A 21,132-nucleotide genomic window follows, 5' to 3' on the forward strand; every position below is an offset into this window, starting at 1 on the left:
CAATTGAATTGAAGCAGTCAGCGCTGAATAAAAGAGGAGCTAGTAAAATCTAAAGCATAAGCTATTACACGGCTGCAAAACAAGCACCATACAACTACCAAACTCGGTTTTCTGAAATCAATCATTTGTTACTGGGGCTGCCTTTACTGCACTGTATTCAACTCCGGGAGATTTCCCGGAAGATGTGAAAACTTGAACAAATCGATTAGGAGTCACCACTAACAGAACAGCTGCTATTATACAGTACAATTCGTAATACTGACAAATCCACAAACCAGCAGCGCTTTGATGGCTTTTATGCAATATCATTACAACTAGTAGCTGTAATAAAGAAACTGTTGGTATACCAACACGGCTTGTCGGATGTAAACATTATTGTCAAAACAAACTTTAAACGGAATATATAGCTACTACACAAATTCTTTACAGCTATCCATCCCTTTGCTGTGAAATTATTTGGGTTGCTTTTATTGCACTTTAATCCAACTCCGAAAGATTTGCCGGAAGATGTGCAAATCCAATAAGAGTCCCAACCAATAAAACAGCTGCTTTTATACAGTACGTTTTGTAATGTTGCCAAATACACAAAACAGAAGCGCTTCGTAGCTGTTTAAAGAACACTTTTTCAGCTAGAAGCTGTGATGAAGAACCTGTTGGCGCAATCACACAGCTTGTTCAATGTAAACATGATAGCGTTTGACGTTTCACAAGCTTTTGCAGCAAGATGAAGTTGGGTAAGGTTTCACGTGACACAATTATAAAGCCTTGTCTGGTGTAAAACAAAACGGGCCATTTTCTATACTATTTATATATAACAGTGTGGCAGCGTGGACATCATTGGGACCAGTGGATACGGAGATCGGCAATTCGATTCCAAGTAGCGACTAGTACTTTAATTATTCAATTTTAAAAGCGATAATTCCAGTCCCACATGTATTGTGTCACGGTATCCATAACCTAATTATATTTAATCGAATAATTTGGGGATGCCGTATAACTATTATTTTACAACTGTGAAAAGGCAGAAAAGGCGCCTTCTCAAGATGTTATTCAGTTAGTGGTTACATAGGAGCCGAGAAAAAAGCTATGACTTGGTGGCATAGAAGCTGCTCGCATAGCATATACATATGGATTTAGTTCGCCAGATTCTTTGGTATAGGGCTTGCATAGAACCTTCCGTTCATATGTACAACACAGTAACTCAGCATCAAAAGCCGTACTAAGGACGCTTTGTTGACGTTTACATTCACAATAAATGTTAGTTGGGATTAGCAATCTTGGAATATCCTGGATTCCTATTCCTCTAAGAATAAACCTTCAGTTGGATTATTACAAGTAAATCTTTGCCGGAATTTCCCTAAAGACAGCTTTATGTACTCCTATACTGAAAATACTCATCTCAGAACATAATCTTACAGAAATGTCAATTGACGGATTCCCAGAAGGATTCTTGGAATAATTTTTGAAAGTATTCTCTTTAAAGCATTGAAACCATCACTAGAGGAAACCTTTAAGGTGTCCCTGAAATCGCTGGTGAAATACTTAAAGAATTTCTTGGAGGGATTTTTGGAGAATTTCCAAATGATGGAATTCTTGGAATTATGGAATTTACCTGAAGGAATTCCAGGACGAATAGCTGGAATGTATTTTAAAAGAATTACTTGGAGGAATTTAAGTAGGAATTCCTAGAGGAATCCCCAGAGGAATTCTTGGTGCATTTTCTAGAGAAATTCCGGGAGGAAACCTGGGAGAATTCCGAAAGAATCTTCTCTGGATAAATTCCTGAAGGATTTCCTGGAGAAATGTCTGGAAACTCTTCTAGTATGTAAGTACTTACCTGTTTAAAGTAAGTCACAGTGACTGGGAAAGAATCGCAGGATGTATTCCTGAAAGAATTGCTGAACGAATTTCTGAAGAAACCACTTTGCAGGAGCTGCAGGGGGTATTCTTGAAGGAATTTATGAATGCATTCCAGATTAAATCTGTGGTTGAATTCTTTAAGGATTTCTCGAAGATAATTGTGAAAGAATTCTTGAATGACTTCTTGAAGAAATTCCTGGCTCCAAAATTCCTCTACAAGCATCTTAAAGAGTTTTAATACAAATCGGTGGAGGATTTCTTCTAGAAATCCTTCAAGTAACTAAAAATAATCCGGTGATCCTGGAAAACATCTTGGGTGAATCCCCGGAAAAGATGATGGAGAAATTTTTGAAGAAATTGCTTGAAGAATCCCTGAAGGAGTTCTTAGACAAATTTCTGGACGAATCGTTCGAGGAATTCATGGTAGAAATCCCTGAAGCAACTCCTAGATGAATCACTGGAGGAACTTCTGGACAAATTCTTGGAGTAATTTCTGAAATTATACCTGGAATACTATGAATTCCTAGCGAAATCGTTAGAGGAATTCTTGAAGGAATCGCTGGAGGAATTTCTGAAGGAATAATTTGAGGATTTCTTGGAGGCATCCTTGGAGAAATTCCTGGACGAATGCCTGGAGCAATCCCTGGATAAATTTCTAGATGAATTCCTGGAGGAATCTCTTGAGGAGTTCTCGGAGGGACCTCTGGTAGAATTCTCGGAACAATCTCTAGATGATTTCCTTGCTTGTGAAATTTTACCCAAGAATTCCTCAGGAGGAATTCCTGGATAAATTCGTGAAGGAATTCCTGCAGAAATACCTGAAGGAAACTCTGGAAGAATCCTTGGAGGAATTCTAGGAGAAATTCCTGGAGAACTCCTTGAAGAAATTGCTGGAGCAAATCCTAGAAGAAATCGTTAAGGAATTCCAGGATGAATTCCTGGAGGATTTCCAAGAGAAAATTTGGAAGGGATCCCTGGAGATATTTCTGAAGTAACCTCTTGAGGAATTGTTGGAGGAATCCTTACAGAAATTTCTGGAGTAATTTTTGGAAGAATTCCTAGGGGATACCTCTAGATGAATTCTTGAAAAAACCCCTGAAGCAACTTCTAGACAAATTCTTCACGAAATCCCTGGAGAAATTTCTGAAAGTATATCTGGAGAAATCGCTAGAGGAATTCTTAGAGGAATCCCCGGAGGAACATCTGAAGCAATAATTTGAGGATTTCCTGGAGGCATCCTTGGAGAAATTCCTAGACGAATGCTCTAGAGACGAACCAGCCAAGGGCTGAAAGTCTCTATAATAAAGGTAAATCAAATCAATCTAGACGAATGTCTGGATCAATCTCTGGATTAATTCATAAATTAATTCCTGGTGGACTCTCTAGAGGAATTCTGGGAGGAACTCCTGGTAGAATTCCCGGAGCAATTCCTGGATGAATTCCTTGAGAAATTTCTGGATGGAGGAATTCCTAATGGAACTCCTGCAGGAAAGCTAGCGCAGTTGGACGGCCGTGCGTCCGTCCGCGTTGAGCGCTCAACGCATACTGAGTTTGCACCGATCATATGGTTGGTGACGAAGTATGTGTCAGTCGAGCTTCAATATCAACATTCTTAAAACAATACGCGCACACTTGTTGTTCGTAGGCCGCGAGAGTGCGGGAGATTGGCATCTAAGAGCCGAAAGAGAGATAAAGTTGTGAAAGACGGACCCGGTTTAGGGTGGTGCTTCGAATCTAGTTTGACTTTCTATTCTGCAGAGTTGTAACTTGTTCTGTAGCTTAGTTGGTTAAAGCGCCGGACTAGCGATAACGGAGTCGTGGGTTCGAATCCCACCAAAACAAGTGGTAATTTTTTCACAAATTTATCTCTCAATTTGCCAATTAAACGTACTTTGCCTAAAAATACTTCAAGTTTTTACGTCCTGCAGGAAACTCTGGATGATTTTCAAGAGAAATTCTTGGAGGACTCCCTAAACAAATTACCGTAGCAAACCCTGAAAGAAATCCTTAAGGAAATCTGGGAGGAATCGCTGGAGAAATTTCTGACGAAATCTCTTGAGGGATTCCTGGAGGAATACTTAGATGAATTCCTGGAGAAATCCTTAGAATGAATGGAGAAATCCTGGGGAAGTTCTTGGAAAAATCCCTGCAGAAATCCAGCAATTTGTGGAGGAATGCCTGGAGGAACTCCTGGATAAATTCCTAGCGTAAGCCTAGGATGAATTCCTGAAAAATCCCTAGAGGAATTCGTGGAGAAAGTCCGTGGAACTATCCCTGGAGGAATCTCTGGATGAATTTCTAGAGGAACTCTGAGAGGAATCCCTGGCGAAATTTCTGAAGCAATTTCTAGACAAATTCCTAGAGAATTCCCAGAGATATTTCTGGAGGAATTTTTGGATGAATTTCTGGGGGAATTATCAGAAGAATTCCTGCAGGAATATCTGGAAGAATCCTAGGAGGAATCTCTGTAGAAATTTCTGAAGAATTTCCCAGAGGAATTCCCAGAGGATTTCCTCCTGGAGGAATTCTTGAAGAAATGCCTGATGGAAAAGGTTTTCCTAAAGCAGTCCCTAAATAAATTCCTGGAGGAATGTCCCGAGCAGCTCCATGCCCCGAGAATCTCTAGAGGAATCCATGCTGGAATTCCCAGACGAATCCAGAAAGAATTCCTGAAGGAATTTCTGGAGGAATCCCTAGAGGAATTCTTGGAAGAATCCCAGGAAGGATTCCTGAAGAAAATCAAGGATCAATTTCTGAGGGAATTCCAGGAGGAGTTTCTGGTGAAATTCCAGAAGGAAGTACTGAAGAAATCGCTGAAATTCCTGAAGAAATCCTGAAGGAATGCTAAAAATAGTATGTAGAGAAACTCTTGGAGGAATACCTGTAGCAGTTCCTAAAGGAATCCCTGGAGTAGTCCCTAAAGAAACCCCAAGAGAAATCTCGGAAGCAATTCCAAGAGGAATTCCTGAAGGAATCTCTAAACAGTTCAGAAAAAGTCTTGGATTAATTCCTGGAGGATTTTCTGAAAGAATTCCAGGATGAATTTCTCAAGGAATCCCAAGAAGAGTTCTTGGAGGCATTTTTAAAATAATCCTGAAAGTTGTTCCAGAAATAATCACAGAAGGAATTCCCGGGTGAATTCCTGGAAGAATTCGAAAGAAACCCCATGATGAATCCTGGGAGCAATTCCATGTGGAATTCCTTAGAGAATCTCAGGAGAGGTTTCTTAGCGAATTTCTTAAAGAATTTCCGTAGGAATCCCTGGATAAACAAATCTGAAGAAATCCATGTCTGCAGTTATTCCTGAACGAATTATTGAAGAAATACTTGGATGGACTCCTAACGGATTTTTGTACCAAGTTTTTAATTAAGTCCTGGATCAATGTTTGATTTTGCTAGATGCACTTTTGTGATAGCTTAATTCTGATTTCAATTGTGGATCGGATATCTTTTAAAATCGTTAAGGATTCGCATTCCAAATTGCTGTTTAATTTTTTTTAAGTGTCTGGAAAACCACCACGTTTTTTCCACATTTGTTTAATTAATTAATTTAAATAATTAATTAATTAATTATGGCAGGATAGGATATTAAATAGTTTAGATATCCCTTTACACTACCCGCCTTGCAACAATTCTAATGTTTACGAATTCCCTTACAGTTTACCATCCGGCATCCACGTGGGCCGATCGAACATCAAAACGGTCGCCGAGCGTCGTCTTCCAGAGATCCGCCAGTTTCTGATTTCCCTGTTCAACTCGGCGGACGAAATAGCACATTCCGACTTAGTTTACACGTTCTTCCATCCGTTACTTCGCGACCAGCAGGAAGCGGACATCCACGCGACCAAAGTGAAAGGTAATAATCTTGGATCTAGTAGGTATATTAAACTTTTTTCACAACCATCCTAATCCACCCAGGGAACCGCGCCATCACCGACGACTACCAGCAGTTGCGCGGTGAGATTAAGTTCTCGCTACAGTACCACCGGGATGCACTGATTGTGATGATACAGCATGCCCGTTCCTTGCCGAGCATCCCGAACAATCCGGAACCGAACACCTACGTCAAGGTGTACCTGCGGCCGGATCAGTCCAAGGCGACCAAGCGGAAAACCAAGGTCGTCCGGAAGAACTGCAATCCCAGCTTTATGGAAACGGTAAGGTTTTTGGGGGGGCGAGTGCGGGTTGAAAAGTCTTCGAATACACCAATTTCAAATTTCCCTCAATTTTCCCTCGATTCAGCTCGAATATCGCCTTCCGTTGGATTTCATCCAGAAGAAAGTGCTAGAGGTGACGGTTTGGTCGCACGATTCATTACAGGAGAACGCATTCCTAGGAGGTCACCGGTTGGAACTGGCCGAACTGGATCTGCGTTACGAAATCAACGAATGGTTTCCGCTGGGATATCTTCCAAGGACGTAGGGGGGCTTTAGTTAGGAGTAACTCACTTCAAGTGCATTTCGAATTGAGCTTTTTTTTGGTTGTTACGAAACGTTGATGATTCTTGAGATGGTGGAAATCGTGAGAATTGCCAAACTACACATAGATATATAAAGTCAAAAGTTATTGGTTCTAGGTTTTTACATCATAGATTTATTAATTCCATATGCAAAAGCTTCAACAAAAGTGGCTACAACTGGATGTTTTGCAATTGATCAAATTTTGCAATTAACGGCAATCGCTTATCTAATTTCTATCGTGTTCCAAATTATCCCTCACAGTCACAGTAACAGTAGACACGATGGTTCCGAGTTTTTAGCAGCAACCGTGATTGATGGCGCGCACTGAGTAGAAAACTAATACATTCGATTACTATTAACTAATATTATTGTTAGCGCCCGTGCCAGCAGAGTTGTATATGTATATGTTTGTGTTTGCTTGCTGCTGGTTATATTTTCTTTATATTCCCCTACTAAAGTCAAAGAGGGAGAGAGTTGTAGGCTTAAAGATGTCGGTCCGCGTTTAGAAACAAATTTTGCGGATTATTTGCAGTAAATGTATTTATTTTACTTCACATAGGGATGATACAGGTACACCTGAAAGTTGTATCTTGGGATATCGTGACATGAGAATGAAGAATCCTAAAAAATATATTGGGATTTTTGAACGTATAATGTGTTTTTCCTTGATATCACAAGAATCCCTTGGCTGAATATGAACACAACGATGTATGGAGAAAATTACAGTTTCTTCGCGTCAACCAGAAACAAAGTTTTTTTTTCAATCTTTATTAGCGTCCAAAACAGCTGCAAAATTTGGACGCGATTGGTTGCGTCCCCGTGTTCCGCATTGTGACAGATAAAACTTTTTCATGATTTACGGTATTTTCCTCTTTTTGTTCCACTTGTTGTGGAAAATCCCACATGCAACGTAAACAAAAGTTTGTTTGCACACATTCAAGTATAAGTAATAGTTATATTACTAAAACAGTTTGCATCACATAAAACAAAGACAAAGCGGATGTAAAAATATGCAAACCAGAAACGGTTGAAAAGCCGTTTCCCTTGTTTCCTACTTTCACAACACAGTGTCAATCTATCAAATAACGCCTACAAGTTATGCAATCAATCGAACTGTGCCGCTTTAGCTCCATAGAATTATCACACTAATCTTTCACCTTACGCCTGGCATCCACGCACCAATGAGTGAATCATCTGCCAACAATATCCTACCAACACTTCTACACCCGCATGAATTTGTGCAGACGCAGAGGTATATTTGGTCTGATGTGGATACAAAAGAATGCATTCATCACTGCCTTCCCCTTGCCCACACTGACCTGCAATTTGACGTGGCAGGCGTCATTATCGCCTAAAATAGAAGATCACCAATGCTCACACACTGAAGATACCTGCTTAGTCCCCGGCTGATATCTCATTGATTCCTTGTGTGAGTGTAGCTGGTCTGGCGATACTGGAGTAACATCCACGGGCGGTCAATCATGCTCAATATCAAAGACATTTTAATGACATTTACCCATACCTGATATTATGTGCTTCGTTTATGACGCATTTACCACCACCAGACCTACACAGATAAAATTAATGAAGTTTACTCGTCATGTAAACTTCATCTTAGTCATGTAAACTTCCTGTTATGATGGTTTACATTATATTACATGTAAATCTCATGTAAAAACTCTGAGTCATGCTGAATTACATGACATATAATGGAAGTTAACATTACTTTTCGTGAGATTTACATGACATGTCATGTAAACTTCTGTAAAATCCCACGCTCCAAACATGTGCATTATATGTCGCAAAAATTTACACTATCTTTTCGATCTGTGTACAGTATGCGGCAGGAAAAAATGCGAAAGTGTTTTTCAACTTCAAACCTCATTTTCGTCCATTTGACATTAACCAATCTATGTTTCAACGTTCCATGATCTATAATAGGCTAGTTTTCTGAAAAGTTAATTAAAAAATTTCCCATTTGGTCACTAACCTTTACAGGACGGCGCCTGAAGATGAAGACAACCAGAATTTTCAAACCGCAAAAAATCGCACAGGTCGCTAAGTTTCGCATCTGATAAAACAAAATTTTTGATTTTCTCTACAATATCATCAAATATATGTACTTATTTCATCTGGTATGTGAAACTACATGGATCTGGATCAGTGTGGTCTGGTTGTTCATCGAATTTGACCTAATTTTGTTACTGTTATAGTCATTTTGTTTAATGACCATTGGGCACGCAGTTTATTGATATCCGCTTATTAGGCCTACATTATCACATGTTAAACATCAAATATGTTCATTTTTATTTTTCAGTGCTAGAATATAGACATTGACTGATACACTGTCATGAAAAAATACACATATATATCCTATATTTAGCGTGTAATAGTGCCTTGAACTTTTCGCATTTTTTCCTGCCGCACCCTGTACGTTGCTTCGCGTTTCAAGCGGGTGTACAGCTCTGTCGCTGTTCGAAATGTTTTGCCGATGATATCCATGTCGTAAGTGAAGCAAACAAACTGGTCGGATCGGTTGAAAATCGTACCCCGGCTGCTACACTCGGCTCTCCGCATGACACCTCTAGAGCAATGTTAATAAGGCCGGCACAAAAGTCCATCGCCCTGTCGCAGTCCCTATCGAGAATCAAAAATTAAAAAAAACTTTAGTGTTGGCCCACTACGCAGTTTTGCATTCTGTCTATCGTTGCTTTTATCAGTCTTGTAAGCTTCCCGAAAAAGCCGTTCTCGTCCATGATTTGCTATAGCTCTGCGTATACCGCCTATCTATGAACAACAGATGATGCTTGTGGTTGGGGCCCATGTAGCCGATGCGGTATGCGCACGGGCACTTGTATGTAGATAGGGCAAATTACCCCTTTCTTCCACTCCTTCGGTACTTGTTTCGTTTCCCAGATCCTAACAATGAACCGATGCAGGCAAATGGCACATCTTAATGATGCAGACAAACTTTTCCGGGCTCTTGAGGATTTCAGTTTATCGTTCTTGAGCTGTTGAATGACATCTGTAACATCGCTCAGCGTAGGAGTTGGATAGCTCTGGGCATCTGCCGTCCTGGCATGGTCATTGCATTCGCTACCTTGATCCTCCGTCCTAGCATTCCCTGCTCCATTCGGGTAGTGAGTGGTACAAAGTATTACTTCCACCTTTCAATCATTCCGCGTTGGTCCATCAATATAATAATTTGCGTTGAACTTGTAACAATCCCAGCAATTTGAGGAGGTAAAATGAGGGGGTCAGAAGCAGAGGGGTGTAAGTGACCAAAACTTGATTTTGAGATATTGAACGAAAACTTTGACATCTTATAAAAAAATCAACAATATTCGAAAAAAATTGGATTCGCTCCGAACACTCTACTATCAAGTAACTCCACCATCTGAGATGGAAACAGACATTATATACGCTGTTTTTATGCAGATAGGAAAATTTGATTTTTTGGGTTAGTGTCACTTACACCCCTTTACCACCAAACTGTTGACTTACACCCCTTTGGCACCAAACAAGTTCTCAATAGGCCATATACTCTACATGTAGACTCAAGTATTACTATGAATAAAATTGTCCCTAAAATGTTTAAGGGCCTGTTCATAAACTACGTAGACTTTGAGGGGGACGGGGAAGTCTGGTGGAAGTCTACGGTCCTTACAAATTTCGAAAATTTTGTATGAACAAAAGTCTACGAGGGGGGAGGGGGGAGGGTCAAAGGTTGCCAAAATCAAGTCTACGTAGTTTATGGACAGCGTCTAATTTCGTTTTAAATGAATAATGCAAGCAACCATGATGATGTGGAAGAGTTATTACTTTTCTGAATTCAAAAATCAGATGAAGTATTGAGAAATTAAGAAAAAGCCCTAAATTTAACCCTAGTGGGATGTTGGGATTATGACCCAGGCTTTCTGGACGAACACTGCGCTATCGTGATGCGTCTAGCGTAACATAAAACCTTAGTGACCATTTTGTCGGATCATTGTTACGTCAGTAAGGACCTACAATTTAATCATCATAGTATTTTCAAAAATGAAAGTAAATTTTATTTTTAAATGTAAATAAAAATACATTTAAACATGATATATTGAAAAGCCAAAAATTATAGTAAACCGGCTGTGCGGCTTTTTGATACACAGCTCCATAGAGAAGTCCCCCGTTATGTGTATTGGGGCCTCTTTTGCCAGTTAATTTGTCAAGTTGTTTAGAATATTCCCCGGCTCGAAAAAAAAACTGGCATGCAAATGTTCACGCCAATCGTTTTGGATATTTCCGAGTCTATAAGGATGATACAGACAGACAGAAACTCATTATTAACCCGGGAGCGGTCGTGTCGTGTACTGAGTACACGCGCCATGAGAAATACACGCTTGTGGTATACAACGTGAGCGTGACTTCGCTGCAGGTAGTCGAAGACGCGACTGCTCGAGGGTTAAATGTATAAATTGATAGGCGTGCGCTACTAATACATGTTTTATCCTTCCAAATTATGGAAATCGCCAACAATACGATTTAAAATCTAATGATTTATCATACGGATTCTAAAACAGAGCCTCAACGGCACCATACACGACGTAATGATGCACTTTTAGTGTAATACATACTGCGTATGTAAACTCGTCCCTGACAGTGGTTTCCAACGAGTACTGAAATTTGGAGTTTAGACGTCTTACGATTTCAAACGGTAATTTGTTAACTGCCCTTCGTTTCATCCGTGTTTGGCAGCCTTCTTTTAGGAGAAATAGACCTAATTTTCCATAGAAGAAGACTGCCAAACACAGCCGAAACGTCGGCTAGTTAGCAAAGCACCGCTTGAATTCGTGAGACTGAACAAAATTTTGGTAATCAAATTGATAACCTAATTCTGATCTTCACGATCGTCATAAAATCCTAAATTTGGGAATGAACAATTGTGAATAAAATGCAGTGTTGTAATTTTAATTGGTAGGCTCAGTGTACCAGTTATGGCTATAGTACCTCAAATTCGCCATAGTTGATTTTCAACCTTTAAAGATATAAATCAACAAGAAAAATTTCGTGAACAATAGATCACGATCACAAAAGATGATTGCAATCATTCAAACTTCACAATTTGCTCAAATTATGGTAGAAATAAATCATTTTCCTTAACTTTTCGGCCTCCTTGCACCCTATTTCGCCATAGTGTACCAGTTATGGCAAATCCCATAAGGAATGCATGTAAATAGTGCGAAGTGGAACCCAAATTAACAAATGTGTCCATAACTGGTACAGGGTTCCTATCATTGGCACACGCCGTAATAAATACTAAAAGTAGTTTTGGCTCCGGTTTTATATTTTTTTCTGTAAAGTATGGAAACTAATCAATCATTTGACTTATTGTTTACATTCGTCGGTCTTGATCGCACAACCCTTAAAAATCGTTAGGCCCCCTGTATAGTGGCCATCACCAGAGAAAAACGCAAAACTAATTGGACTATTTGTTCAAGTGTATTTTTCAGTATTAATAAAGACGTAGTTCAAAATGGACGCAATCTGTATTGATTCGACGCAAATGAACCGAAAACCAATTCCAACTGAGCTATTCCGATAAACATTTTTGGTCCTATCGAACCTGATTCGATTTGGATGGTTTTTCGTGTTGATTTGGGCCGAAATTCGACAAAAAAGTGTGTTTTCGCGAATTTGCACCGTGTGCAAATAGTCTGGCGTTCCGCCATTCGACGCGTCGTTCCTGCTTCGGTTCGTGCTGGCTTGCCGCCTTGCCGTTGTGTGTGTGCGATTGCGAGCCATGTTGTGACGTGCCCGGCGCACGAAGACGAGGATAGCTGCTGCTGCGCAAAAGGTTGCTCGTAGCAACATAAACAAAACAAAACGCAAGTGGCTAGTGACAGGGCTGGTAGCAACCCCCGGCCTTTAGTGGACATTTTGGATGCTGCCATGCAGCAAGTGCAAGTGTTGTACACATAAACAAAGTGGAACTTTCGATGCTGCCGTGCAGCAAGTGCGAGAAGAAGAGCTGCTCGTAGCAGCGAAGAAGAACTGAAAATAAACATTGAACTGTTAGCTGAAAGAAAGTGCCTAGATGAGTGAGAAAAACTTGAGTGATGAAACCCCGAAGCTACAACGAAACATAACCCCGAAGAACTTGTTGGATGCGCTGCTTGGACCGGTATCGAACACGGAGTCGGATAATCCTCCACCGAATGCGGAGCCGATTTGTCAGCCTACGGAAACAGTAGCACAACAGAAAGCAGCACAAGCCAAACGTCTGGAAAAACAAAAGATGGAGCAGAAACTCGAAAGGCTATTGGATCGGCGCGATTTGCTGAAAATAAAGCTCAACCAAATCGAAGAGACGTTGGAAGAGCATGGAAACAATATCCACTGGCTGAATTTGCAGATGGAAAGTATTCGTCGGTGCTACGACGACAGCGAGAAAATACATTTGGAGATTTGCGAAATAGTTTCTCGTGACCAGCGGAAGGTATTCACGGATGTTTACCTTCAGTTCGACAAGTACTACAACAACTTGTACGTGCAGATCCAAACTGCAATAGCGAAGCTGAAAAGTGATGAAGAGAGAGTCAAGCAAGAGTCAGAGAAGTCCCCTGCGGCATCCGCCGCGCCACACCAACCGGTTGTGATGAATTCTGCTATCCCGCACCTACACGTACCGTTGCCGACTTTCGACGGAAGCCTCGAGAACTGGTACTCGTTTAAATGTATGTTCCAGACTATCATGGACAGATACCCCAACGAGTCCCCTGCCATTAAGCTTTACCATCTGAAAAACTCGCTTATTGGTAGTGCGTCAGACAAAATCGACCAAGATGTGATCAATAATAATGATTACAAGGCTGCATGGAAGGTGCTCGAAGACGCATACGAAGATGAAAGGCTGATCATCGATACCCACATCGATGCCTTGGAAATGCTCCCCAAGATGACGCGCGAAAACGGCGAAGAACTCCGGAAACTAATTGAAGGCTGCTCGAAACACGTTGATGCACTCAAGAACCTGCAACTACCCGTGGAAGGACTAGGCGAGATGATCCTCATCAACACACTCGCCAAGCGTTTGGACAAGGTCACGCGTACGCTTTGGGAGTCGCAGTTGGATCAAGAAGAACGTCCGTCGTTTAGCGAGATGATGGATTTCCTGCGCGAACGATGTCGAATCCTTCAGAAAGTGAAAGGATATCCGGATCACCGTGTACCAGCTACCACAACGAAGCCGAAGGGAAAATTGGAGCAGAGGAACTTGCCGGCGAAGAACTTCGTCCAAGTAGTCCAGGAACGTTGCCCGTGCTGCGGCAGTGATCATGCGATATACAAGTGTGAAGAATTCCGAAGAATGTGTGTGTCAGATCGCTACAACAAAGTGAAGACAGGCGGTTTATGCTTCAACTGCCTTCGTCGCGGTCATCGTACGGTGAACTGTAAATCGGAACAATCATGCAAGACGTGTCGAAGGAAGCATCATAGTCTCCTACACGAGGACAAGGCTATGGCAAAGAAGGAACCCCCTACTCAAGCTCCAACTGTTGCTGCAACCGGCGATGGACAACCAACTGACCAGCCCCAAGGATCTGTAAACTGTTCCCAAGTACTAACCGTGAAGAAACAAGTGCTTCTTTCTACAGCGAGTGTTTTGGTGTGCGGTTTAGGAGGGTTCAAAGTGGCTTGTCGTGTGCTCCTAGACTCTGGGTCCGATTCAAATATCATGTCTGAGGAACTCGCGAAATGTTTGAAGCTCTCCTGGGAACGGATCGATCTTCCGATTTCTGGGCTGAACAATGCCGAAACTCAGGTCAAGTATAAGCTGCGAACGAAGATCTTTTCTCGTGTGAACCAGTTCAGTGCTCTGCTGGATTTCTTGGTGGTGCCCAAACTAACCGCCAACTTGCCGATGGTCGAAGTCGATATACGTTCGTGGCCGATTCCAGGTGGACTATCGTTGGCCGACCCGTCATTCCACGTACCTAACGAAGTCCAGCTGATCCTGGGTGCCGAGTTGTTTTACGATCTACTCTTGGAAGGAAGGATGAAGATTAGCGACGAATGCCCAACGCTGGTGGAAACTCGCCTGGGCTGGATTGTGAGCGGATCGGTGTACACCAGTAGCAACAAACGTCAGCACAACGTCTGCCATCTGGCGGTAATCAATGAGGACTTGAATCGAACCTTGTCGAAATTTTGGGAGCTGGAAGCTTGTGGTGAGGCGTCTCTGCTCACTGCACAAGAGCACGCGGTTGAAATGCACTTCCAACAAACCGTGTCACGGGATGATGAAGGTAGGTACACAGTTAGACTTCCGTTTAACAATTTGAAGGATCAGTTGGGCGACTCCTACGAAACTGCTCGCCAGCGGTTTGAAAAGCTGCTACGTACCTTCGTCGACGACACCAAGAAGACCCGTTACACAGCTTTCATGTCGGAGTACTTGACGTTGGGTCATATGGTGAAAGTGATGGACAGCCCTCTGGATGGATATTTTCTTCCGCATCACGCGGTTTACAAAGAAGCAAGCTCGACAACTAAACTGCGTGTAGTTTTCGACGCGTCGTCAAAAACGTCGTCTGGGTTGTCGCTAAACGACACGTTGAACGTAGGACCAACCGTACAAAGCGACCTGCTATCGATTATGTTGCGTTTTTGCTCCCACCAAGTGGTGCTGACGGCAGACATTCCCAAAATGTACCGCCAGGTTCGAGTTCACGAGGATGACCGGATGTACCAAAGAATACTTTGGCTCGACGACCAAAACCACATCGCAACTTTCGAACTGACGACTGTAACTTATGGCTGTTCCAGTGCGCCTTATCTTGCGACGAGAGTCCTCATCCAATTAGCTAACGACGAAAAGCTCGATCTACCGCTTGCAGCCAAAACACTGGTAGAAGACAGCTACATCGATGATTTTCTGACGGGAGGAAAAACAGCAGAAGAAGTGATCCAGATCTACCACCAGCTGTCGGAGATGCTGAAGCGAGGCGGCTTCGGTGCTCATAAGTTTTGCTCCAATGATGCCACCGTATTGAGCAATATTCCAGAAGAACTCCAGGAGACCCGAATGGATTTTGAGAATGCGGACGTGAACGCCACTATCAAAACACTAGGAATCATCTGGAATCCCGACCAGGACCGTTTCAGCTTCTATGTCAAATCTTTCGATTCTCAAAAGGGATTTCCACCAACGAAGCGAACCGTGCTTTCCGATATTGGTCAACTTTTTGACCCACTGGGATTTCTCGGACCAATCATCACAACGGCGAAGTTGATCATGCAGGACTTGTGGCGGCTCGGCTTGGCGTGGGATGAAGAATTGCCGCAGGAACAAATGGAGAATTGGATGGAATTTCGTAGACAACTTCCGGTGGTGAACAGTATGAAGAAGAAACGATGCGTAGTAGCTGAAGCAGGCAACGGTTTAGAACTCCACGGATTCTCCGACGCATCCAAAAAGGCCTACGGTGCGGTGCTGTACACCAGATGCGTTTCTTCGGACGGAAAGATCAACACAGAGTTGGTCTGCAGCAAGTCGCGGGTAGCCCCGCTGAAACCCACCACTATTCCTCGGCTGGAGCTGTGCGGGGCCTTGCTTCTGGCCCATCTAGTAACGAAGACGGTAGCAGCATTGCAGATCTCGTTTCAAAGTGTGACACTTTGGTGCGACTCACAAGTGGTTTTATGCTGGTTGAAGAAATCGCCGCTTGCTATGAATCAATTTGTTTCGAACCGTGTGGCAACTATCATCGAGCTGACGCAAGACTACGAATGGCGGTATGTGCGGTCTGAGTACAACCCCGCCGATCGGATTTCGCGAGGTCTGATGCCAGATGCTCTCAACGAGGACGTTCTATGGTGGAAAGGATCGCCGATTTTGAATGAGATGGAACTGCACACCGACGAGTACGACGATACGATCGAGTTACCTGAACAACGAAAAACGACGGCTGTCAGCACAATGACCAGTGTGCCAACGATCAATCTCAACCGGATGAGCGATTTTCGACGGCTTCAGAGAGCGTGGGTTTTCGTGTTGCGGTTTATTGCAAGCTGTCGATCGAAGACTAGGAACACTTCAGAACCAACAGCAAAGGAAATGGACGAGGCACTCCGTACAATTGTCAAGCTAGTCCAACAGGAAGCGTTTGCGGATTTGTTCAAGATGCTATCGAGCGATTCGCAGAAGCGAAGCAACTACAGCGGATTGTCCCCTTTTGTGGATTCGGATGGGCTGATCAGAGTTGGCGGTCGGCTCAAGTACTCGTCGATCCCGTACGATGGAAAGCACCAGCTGCTACTTCCGGATAAACATCAAGTAACGCGCATTCTTGTGAGGAAGCTCCATGAAGAACATCTGCACGTCGGGCAACGAGGCCTGCTGTCGATTGTACGTGAAAGATTCTGGCCGATCAACGCAAAAACATTGATCAAGAAAACGATTGCTACCTGTTACGTTTGCTGTAGAACTAATCCCCGTTCCTCCATTCAGTATATGGGAGACCTGCCAGATTATCGCATCACGCCGTCGCCAGTGTTTGCGAACACAGGGGTGGACTATGCCGGTCCAGTGATACTAAAGGAGGCTGGCAGAAAGACTGTTCCGTACAAGGCATATATAGCGGTGTTCATTTGTTTGGCGACCAAAGCCATCCATCTTGAGGTGGTTTCTACTCTAACCACAGACAACTTTATTGCGGCCCTGCAGCGGTTTATAAGCAGACGTGGTATGGTAATCAACCTTTATTCCGATAACGGAACAACGTTTGTCGGAGCAAACCACGAACTAGCGGCACTGCGGACACTATTCGAGGATCAGAGCCACCAGAGAAAGCTGAACGATTTCTGCGTTACGAAGGGCATTCAGTGGCACTTTATTCCCCCACGGAGCCCCCACTTCGGCGGCATATGGGAGGCGGGTGTCAAGTCGGCAAAGTACCACTTGAAGCGTGTAGTTGGCGAGACCAAGTTAACGTATGAAGAAATGGCTACATTTCTGGCTCAAGCAGAGGCCATTTTGAATAGTAGGCCGCTCATCCCAGTATCCGATGACCCGAACGACGTCGAAGTCTTGACACCTTCCCATTTTTTAATTGGACGATCTGCTGTGAGCCTGCCGGAGCCATCATACGACCAAGAGAAAATCGGCCGGCTTAGTCGCTGGCAACATATCAGCCTGATGAAGGAGCACTTCTGGCGACGTTGGTCAGCGGAATATTTGCATCACCTTCAGTCTCGTCCGAAGTGGCACAGCCGTGTCAGCAAGTTTGAAGTAGGATCGCTTGTGGTGCTCAAGGACGACAATGCACCACCCCATCAGTGGCGTCTTGGCCGCATCCAGGCCACCCATCCGGGGAAGGATGGGATAGTGCGAGTGGTAACTGTAAAGACATCAACTGGAGGGTATAGACGAGCGGTTACTAAGGTTTGCGTTCTTCCATTGATTGATCCCGAGGAATCAACGGGGGGAGAATGATCGCACAACCCTTAAAAATCGTTAGGCCCCCTGTATAGTGGCCATCACCAGAGAAAAACGCAAAACTAATTGGACTATTTGTTCAAGTGTATTTTTCAGTATTAATAAAGACGTAGTTCAAAATGGACGCAATCTGTATTGATTCGACGCAAATGAACCGAAAACCAATTCCAACTGAGCTATTCCGATAAACAGGTCTTCTTCTTATTTTTGTAGAATTAGTTTCTCTTAGGTGGTGCGATAACTGGTACAGGCACCCTACATTATCGTCATTCGTACTCACGATGTGCAACGAAAAGAAGGTGATATTGTCACTTTTTTGTGTGAAAAGTTCAGCAAAAGTATCAGTCAATTAATTTACTATCGATGTTTGCGGCTAAGCCAGTCGAGTGAAAGCTTTACCTTATTCCAAAAGCTAGACTTTGCAAATACTGGCGTGAGTGAGAAATGGATGATGAGAAGGGCAAATGACGAAAAGGTAACTTCCCCTCTCAGTAAGACTCGAAATAGTACAATACCATCACTGCCATTATTAACTTGAGAATTTAAATTGATTGAAACAATGTTGAGCAATACTTCATGTAAATATAATAAATTACTTACACCCCTCTGCCTCCAAACAAATCTCCTCAACGGTTAAGCGTCATATTTTCAATCAATGTTTAAATATGCTCAAACATTTTTAAAAATTATGGGTCTTTGGCAACAAGCAAAGCTGATCTCGTAGAATCATGTGCGATATTTATTTCAATTTTGAATTTTTGGTCACTTACACCCCTCTGCCTCTAACCCCCTCAAATCAAAATTACATGATTCTTTTTTCCCTTTCGTGGAACCAATTCGAATAGTAGTAGTGCGAATATCACTGAACTGTACTAAACGTGTGTTTCTAAATTTCTTTTTATGTTCAACCCATGCTTTGGAGTCGTATGGGCATCATTCATTTGATCATGCATCCAACTCGGATCGGATTTATATCTGGATTTACACTAGCAGTACCAACTGGACTTCGAAGTGCACAGCAGCCGGAGCGGGACCAATAACTTACACGGATATCGCAAGTATAATCAGTGCCAAATGTTCACTGAATACCCACAAAAACATAATGTAAATTACGTTAACCCTGTCTGAGACCAATGAATCCCACCTACCCCAGACTACATCCCTGAGTCACAACTGCAGTGGTTATATCACCATCGACCGAACAGCTACCTGCGAAACTGCTATAGCAGTATGTTTACTGGTCAGTCTCTAACAACAATAGGCTTCCAATAGCAGATCTGTTGCCATCATCAACTACTAGCATCGGGACGGCAGCCGAACTGATAATGGCGGGATGAGAGTGAGATCCTCGCTCTCGACTCATCGATGGACCACTGCAGTGCACTGAACCTTGACCGTGATCATCATCAAAACCAGTCGAAATTGGGTCGCCGGACAGATAACTGGGCACCGAGCCCACGCGAAATTTTAATTTGTTAGTTTTTAAGCTCCAATGTAGTTTTAAGTATAAGGATGTCAGTGTCCGAATAAATGTGGTTTTATTAAGTAGTGTTTCTGTAAATCGCGTGTGTTTTTTTAAATTGTGAACTGGAAATCCACGTACCAGCACCAGGAACCCCAGAAACATCGAGCTAAGGTTTGATCGCTAGACCACTGGATTGGTCTCCTCTGGATCCCCTCGTCCCCCTACACACAACTGGTCGATGTCGGACCTGACCCGATTGCATGCTGCTATCGAAGACCAAGGAAAATAGGAGTCAGGTGCGTTCATTGTGGTCCTTCGAGCCGCATTCTTTCCACAGCTCAATACACCAAATTGATCGTTTACTTTTCCTTCTCCTTAAGAGTAGAAATAGCTTCCTCGGTCTTAAGGCGAAACTGGAAGCATTTCCTCACTTTTTGGTTTTTGATTTTTTATCAAATAACGAAGCAATATTTTCAAAATAAGTGCCACACTGATAATAATTATTCTCTCCGTTCAAATCAGTCTTGTTAGAATTTTCTCGACAATGAGTACCGTGTATCACACTCGTATCACATATCTGTCCGGGGTATTATATAGTATTCATTTTCAAATCATTATTGCTCACTGAGTGAAGAAAATGTGTTTGATGGCATAGATCAATGAACCTCCGTTAGTTAGAGCCCCAACCATTTCTGCGGCACCCTCGATTTTATCAATGGTTAACTTTAATAAAAAAAAACCATCGATGAAATGTTCTCGATAAGCAGGAATTTTTAAAGAAAATTTATATTTTTACATCGTTTGCAACCACCGATCTTCAAAAGCTGAGACTGTTTTACACAACATTTCAAAACATCAGAGCAGAGATGTCTTTTTCTTCTATCATAAGTTATTTGCTCTTTTGTAGCCCTTAGATACTTACGGGTAGTCTTTCAATCTGAGAAAATGCATTTGAGTATTTCTTTACTTTTTATGACAGCTTTATAATATGTTATCATATCGATATAATATGTTAAATTATTTTCAAGACAAGGTGTAAATGGTGGGTAGATCTTGATAGATAGAGGTGAGATGAGATAGACTATACAGATATTAAGGGACAAATTTACCATATTGGAGGAAATTTCAAAATCATGTAATGTCCAACCAATACAGCGAAGTGCTACTCGTAATATTGCAAGGGGCCGTTCATAAACCACGTAGACTTTTTGTGGGGAGGGGGGGGGGCGCCTGGCCAAAGTCTACGCTCCATACAAATTTTAAAATTTTTATATGGACGAAAGTCTACGAGTGGGGAGGGGGGTCTGAGATGGACAAAATTTGGTCTACGTGGTTTATGAACAGCCCCCAAGACCCACCACAGTCCATAAAGTACACAAGTAGAATTATTAGATCCGGAGGTAGAACCACTGCTGAATAGTTTTGATGATCAAGACTTACAGATAAATGAAGCGCCATTTTTTTTACACGACTTCTCATAGGTTGACATTGGAGCGATCAAAGGTGCTTAAGCCTAGGCTTGTTATTCAGGACACAGTGAAAATGCCTGTGCCCCATCCGGAAGTAAAAAGGACCATGGAGTGACAAAATTTCTTAGCTACGTCACTCCAAACGTTAGTGTTTAAATATACTAAAACACTTTCACTCACACCAACACACCTACAAATACACTTACACAATCTGAATCTTGTCGCATCACTCCCTTATAGTGATTCCCACATCTCCCCATTCCAAATATCCAACTCCTTGACACTTATGGGGGCGTCGGTAAGACGTTGACGTCTTGTAAACTAGGTGTCATATCATCACATCCTTTCCTAACCTCGTAACGGAGAAGACGGGCGTGGCCGGCAATGGAAGTTCCCATGTTTTTT

The 21,132-nt window shown here is 42.5% G+C and overlaps 2 protein-coding genes across 3 annotated transcripts in view; both read left to right on the forward strand.

Moving 5' to 3' along the window:
• Window positions 1–6,974, forward strand: part of LOC109407641 (phosphatidylinositol 4-phosphate 3-kinase C2 domain-containing subunit beta) — a 43,575-nt gene extending 36,601 nt beyond the window's left edge. For both annotated transcript variants that reach the window (XM_019680794.3, XM_029876015.2), the window contains exons 9-11: window positions 5,520–5,716; window positions 5,779–6,017; window positions 6,103–6,974. In XM_019680794.3, coding sequence (XP_019536339.3) covers window positions 5,520–5,716; window positions 5,779–6,017; window positions 6,103–6,282 — 616 coding nt within the window. In that variant the 3' untranslated portion in view covers window positions 6,283–6,974. The remainder of the gene's footprint in view (window positions 1–5,519; window positions 5,717–5,778; window positions 6,018–6,102) is intronic.
• A 5,416-nt stretch (window positions 6,975–12,390) lies between these two features.
• LOC134291067 (uncharacterized) lies at window positions 12,391–17,790 on the forward strand. The gene has a single exon (XM_062858349.1). It carries the CDS (start codon window positions 12,391–12,393, stop codon window positions 17,788–17,790), a length of 5,400 nt encoding a protein of 1,799 aa, XP_062714333.1.
• Window positions 17,791–21,132: the final 3,342 nt, after the last annotated feature.

This window comes from Aedes albopictus, chromosome 3 (genome assembly GCF_035046485.1).
Source record: "Aedes albopictus strain Foshan chromosome 3, AalbF5, whole genome shotgun sequence".
Lineage (NCBI taxonomy): Eukaryota > Metazoa > Arthropoda > Insecta > Diptera > Culicidae > Aedes > Aedes albopictus.

Excerpts from the sequence above, each read along its gene's own strand:
- LOC134291067 (XM_062858349.1), top strand. The coding sequence starts at position 12,391 with ATGAGTGAGAAAAACTTGAGTGATGAAACCCCGAAGCTACAACGAAAC.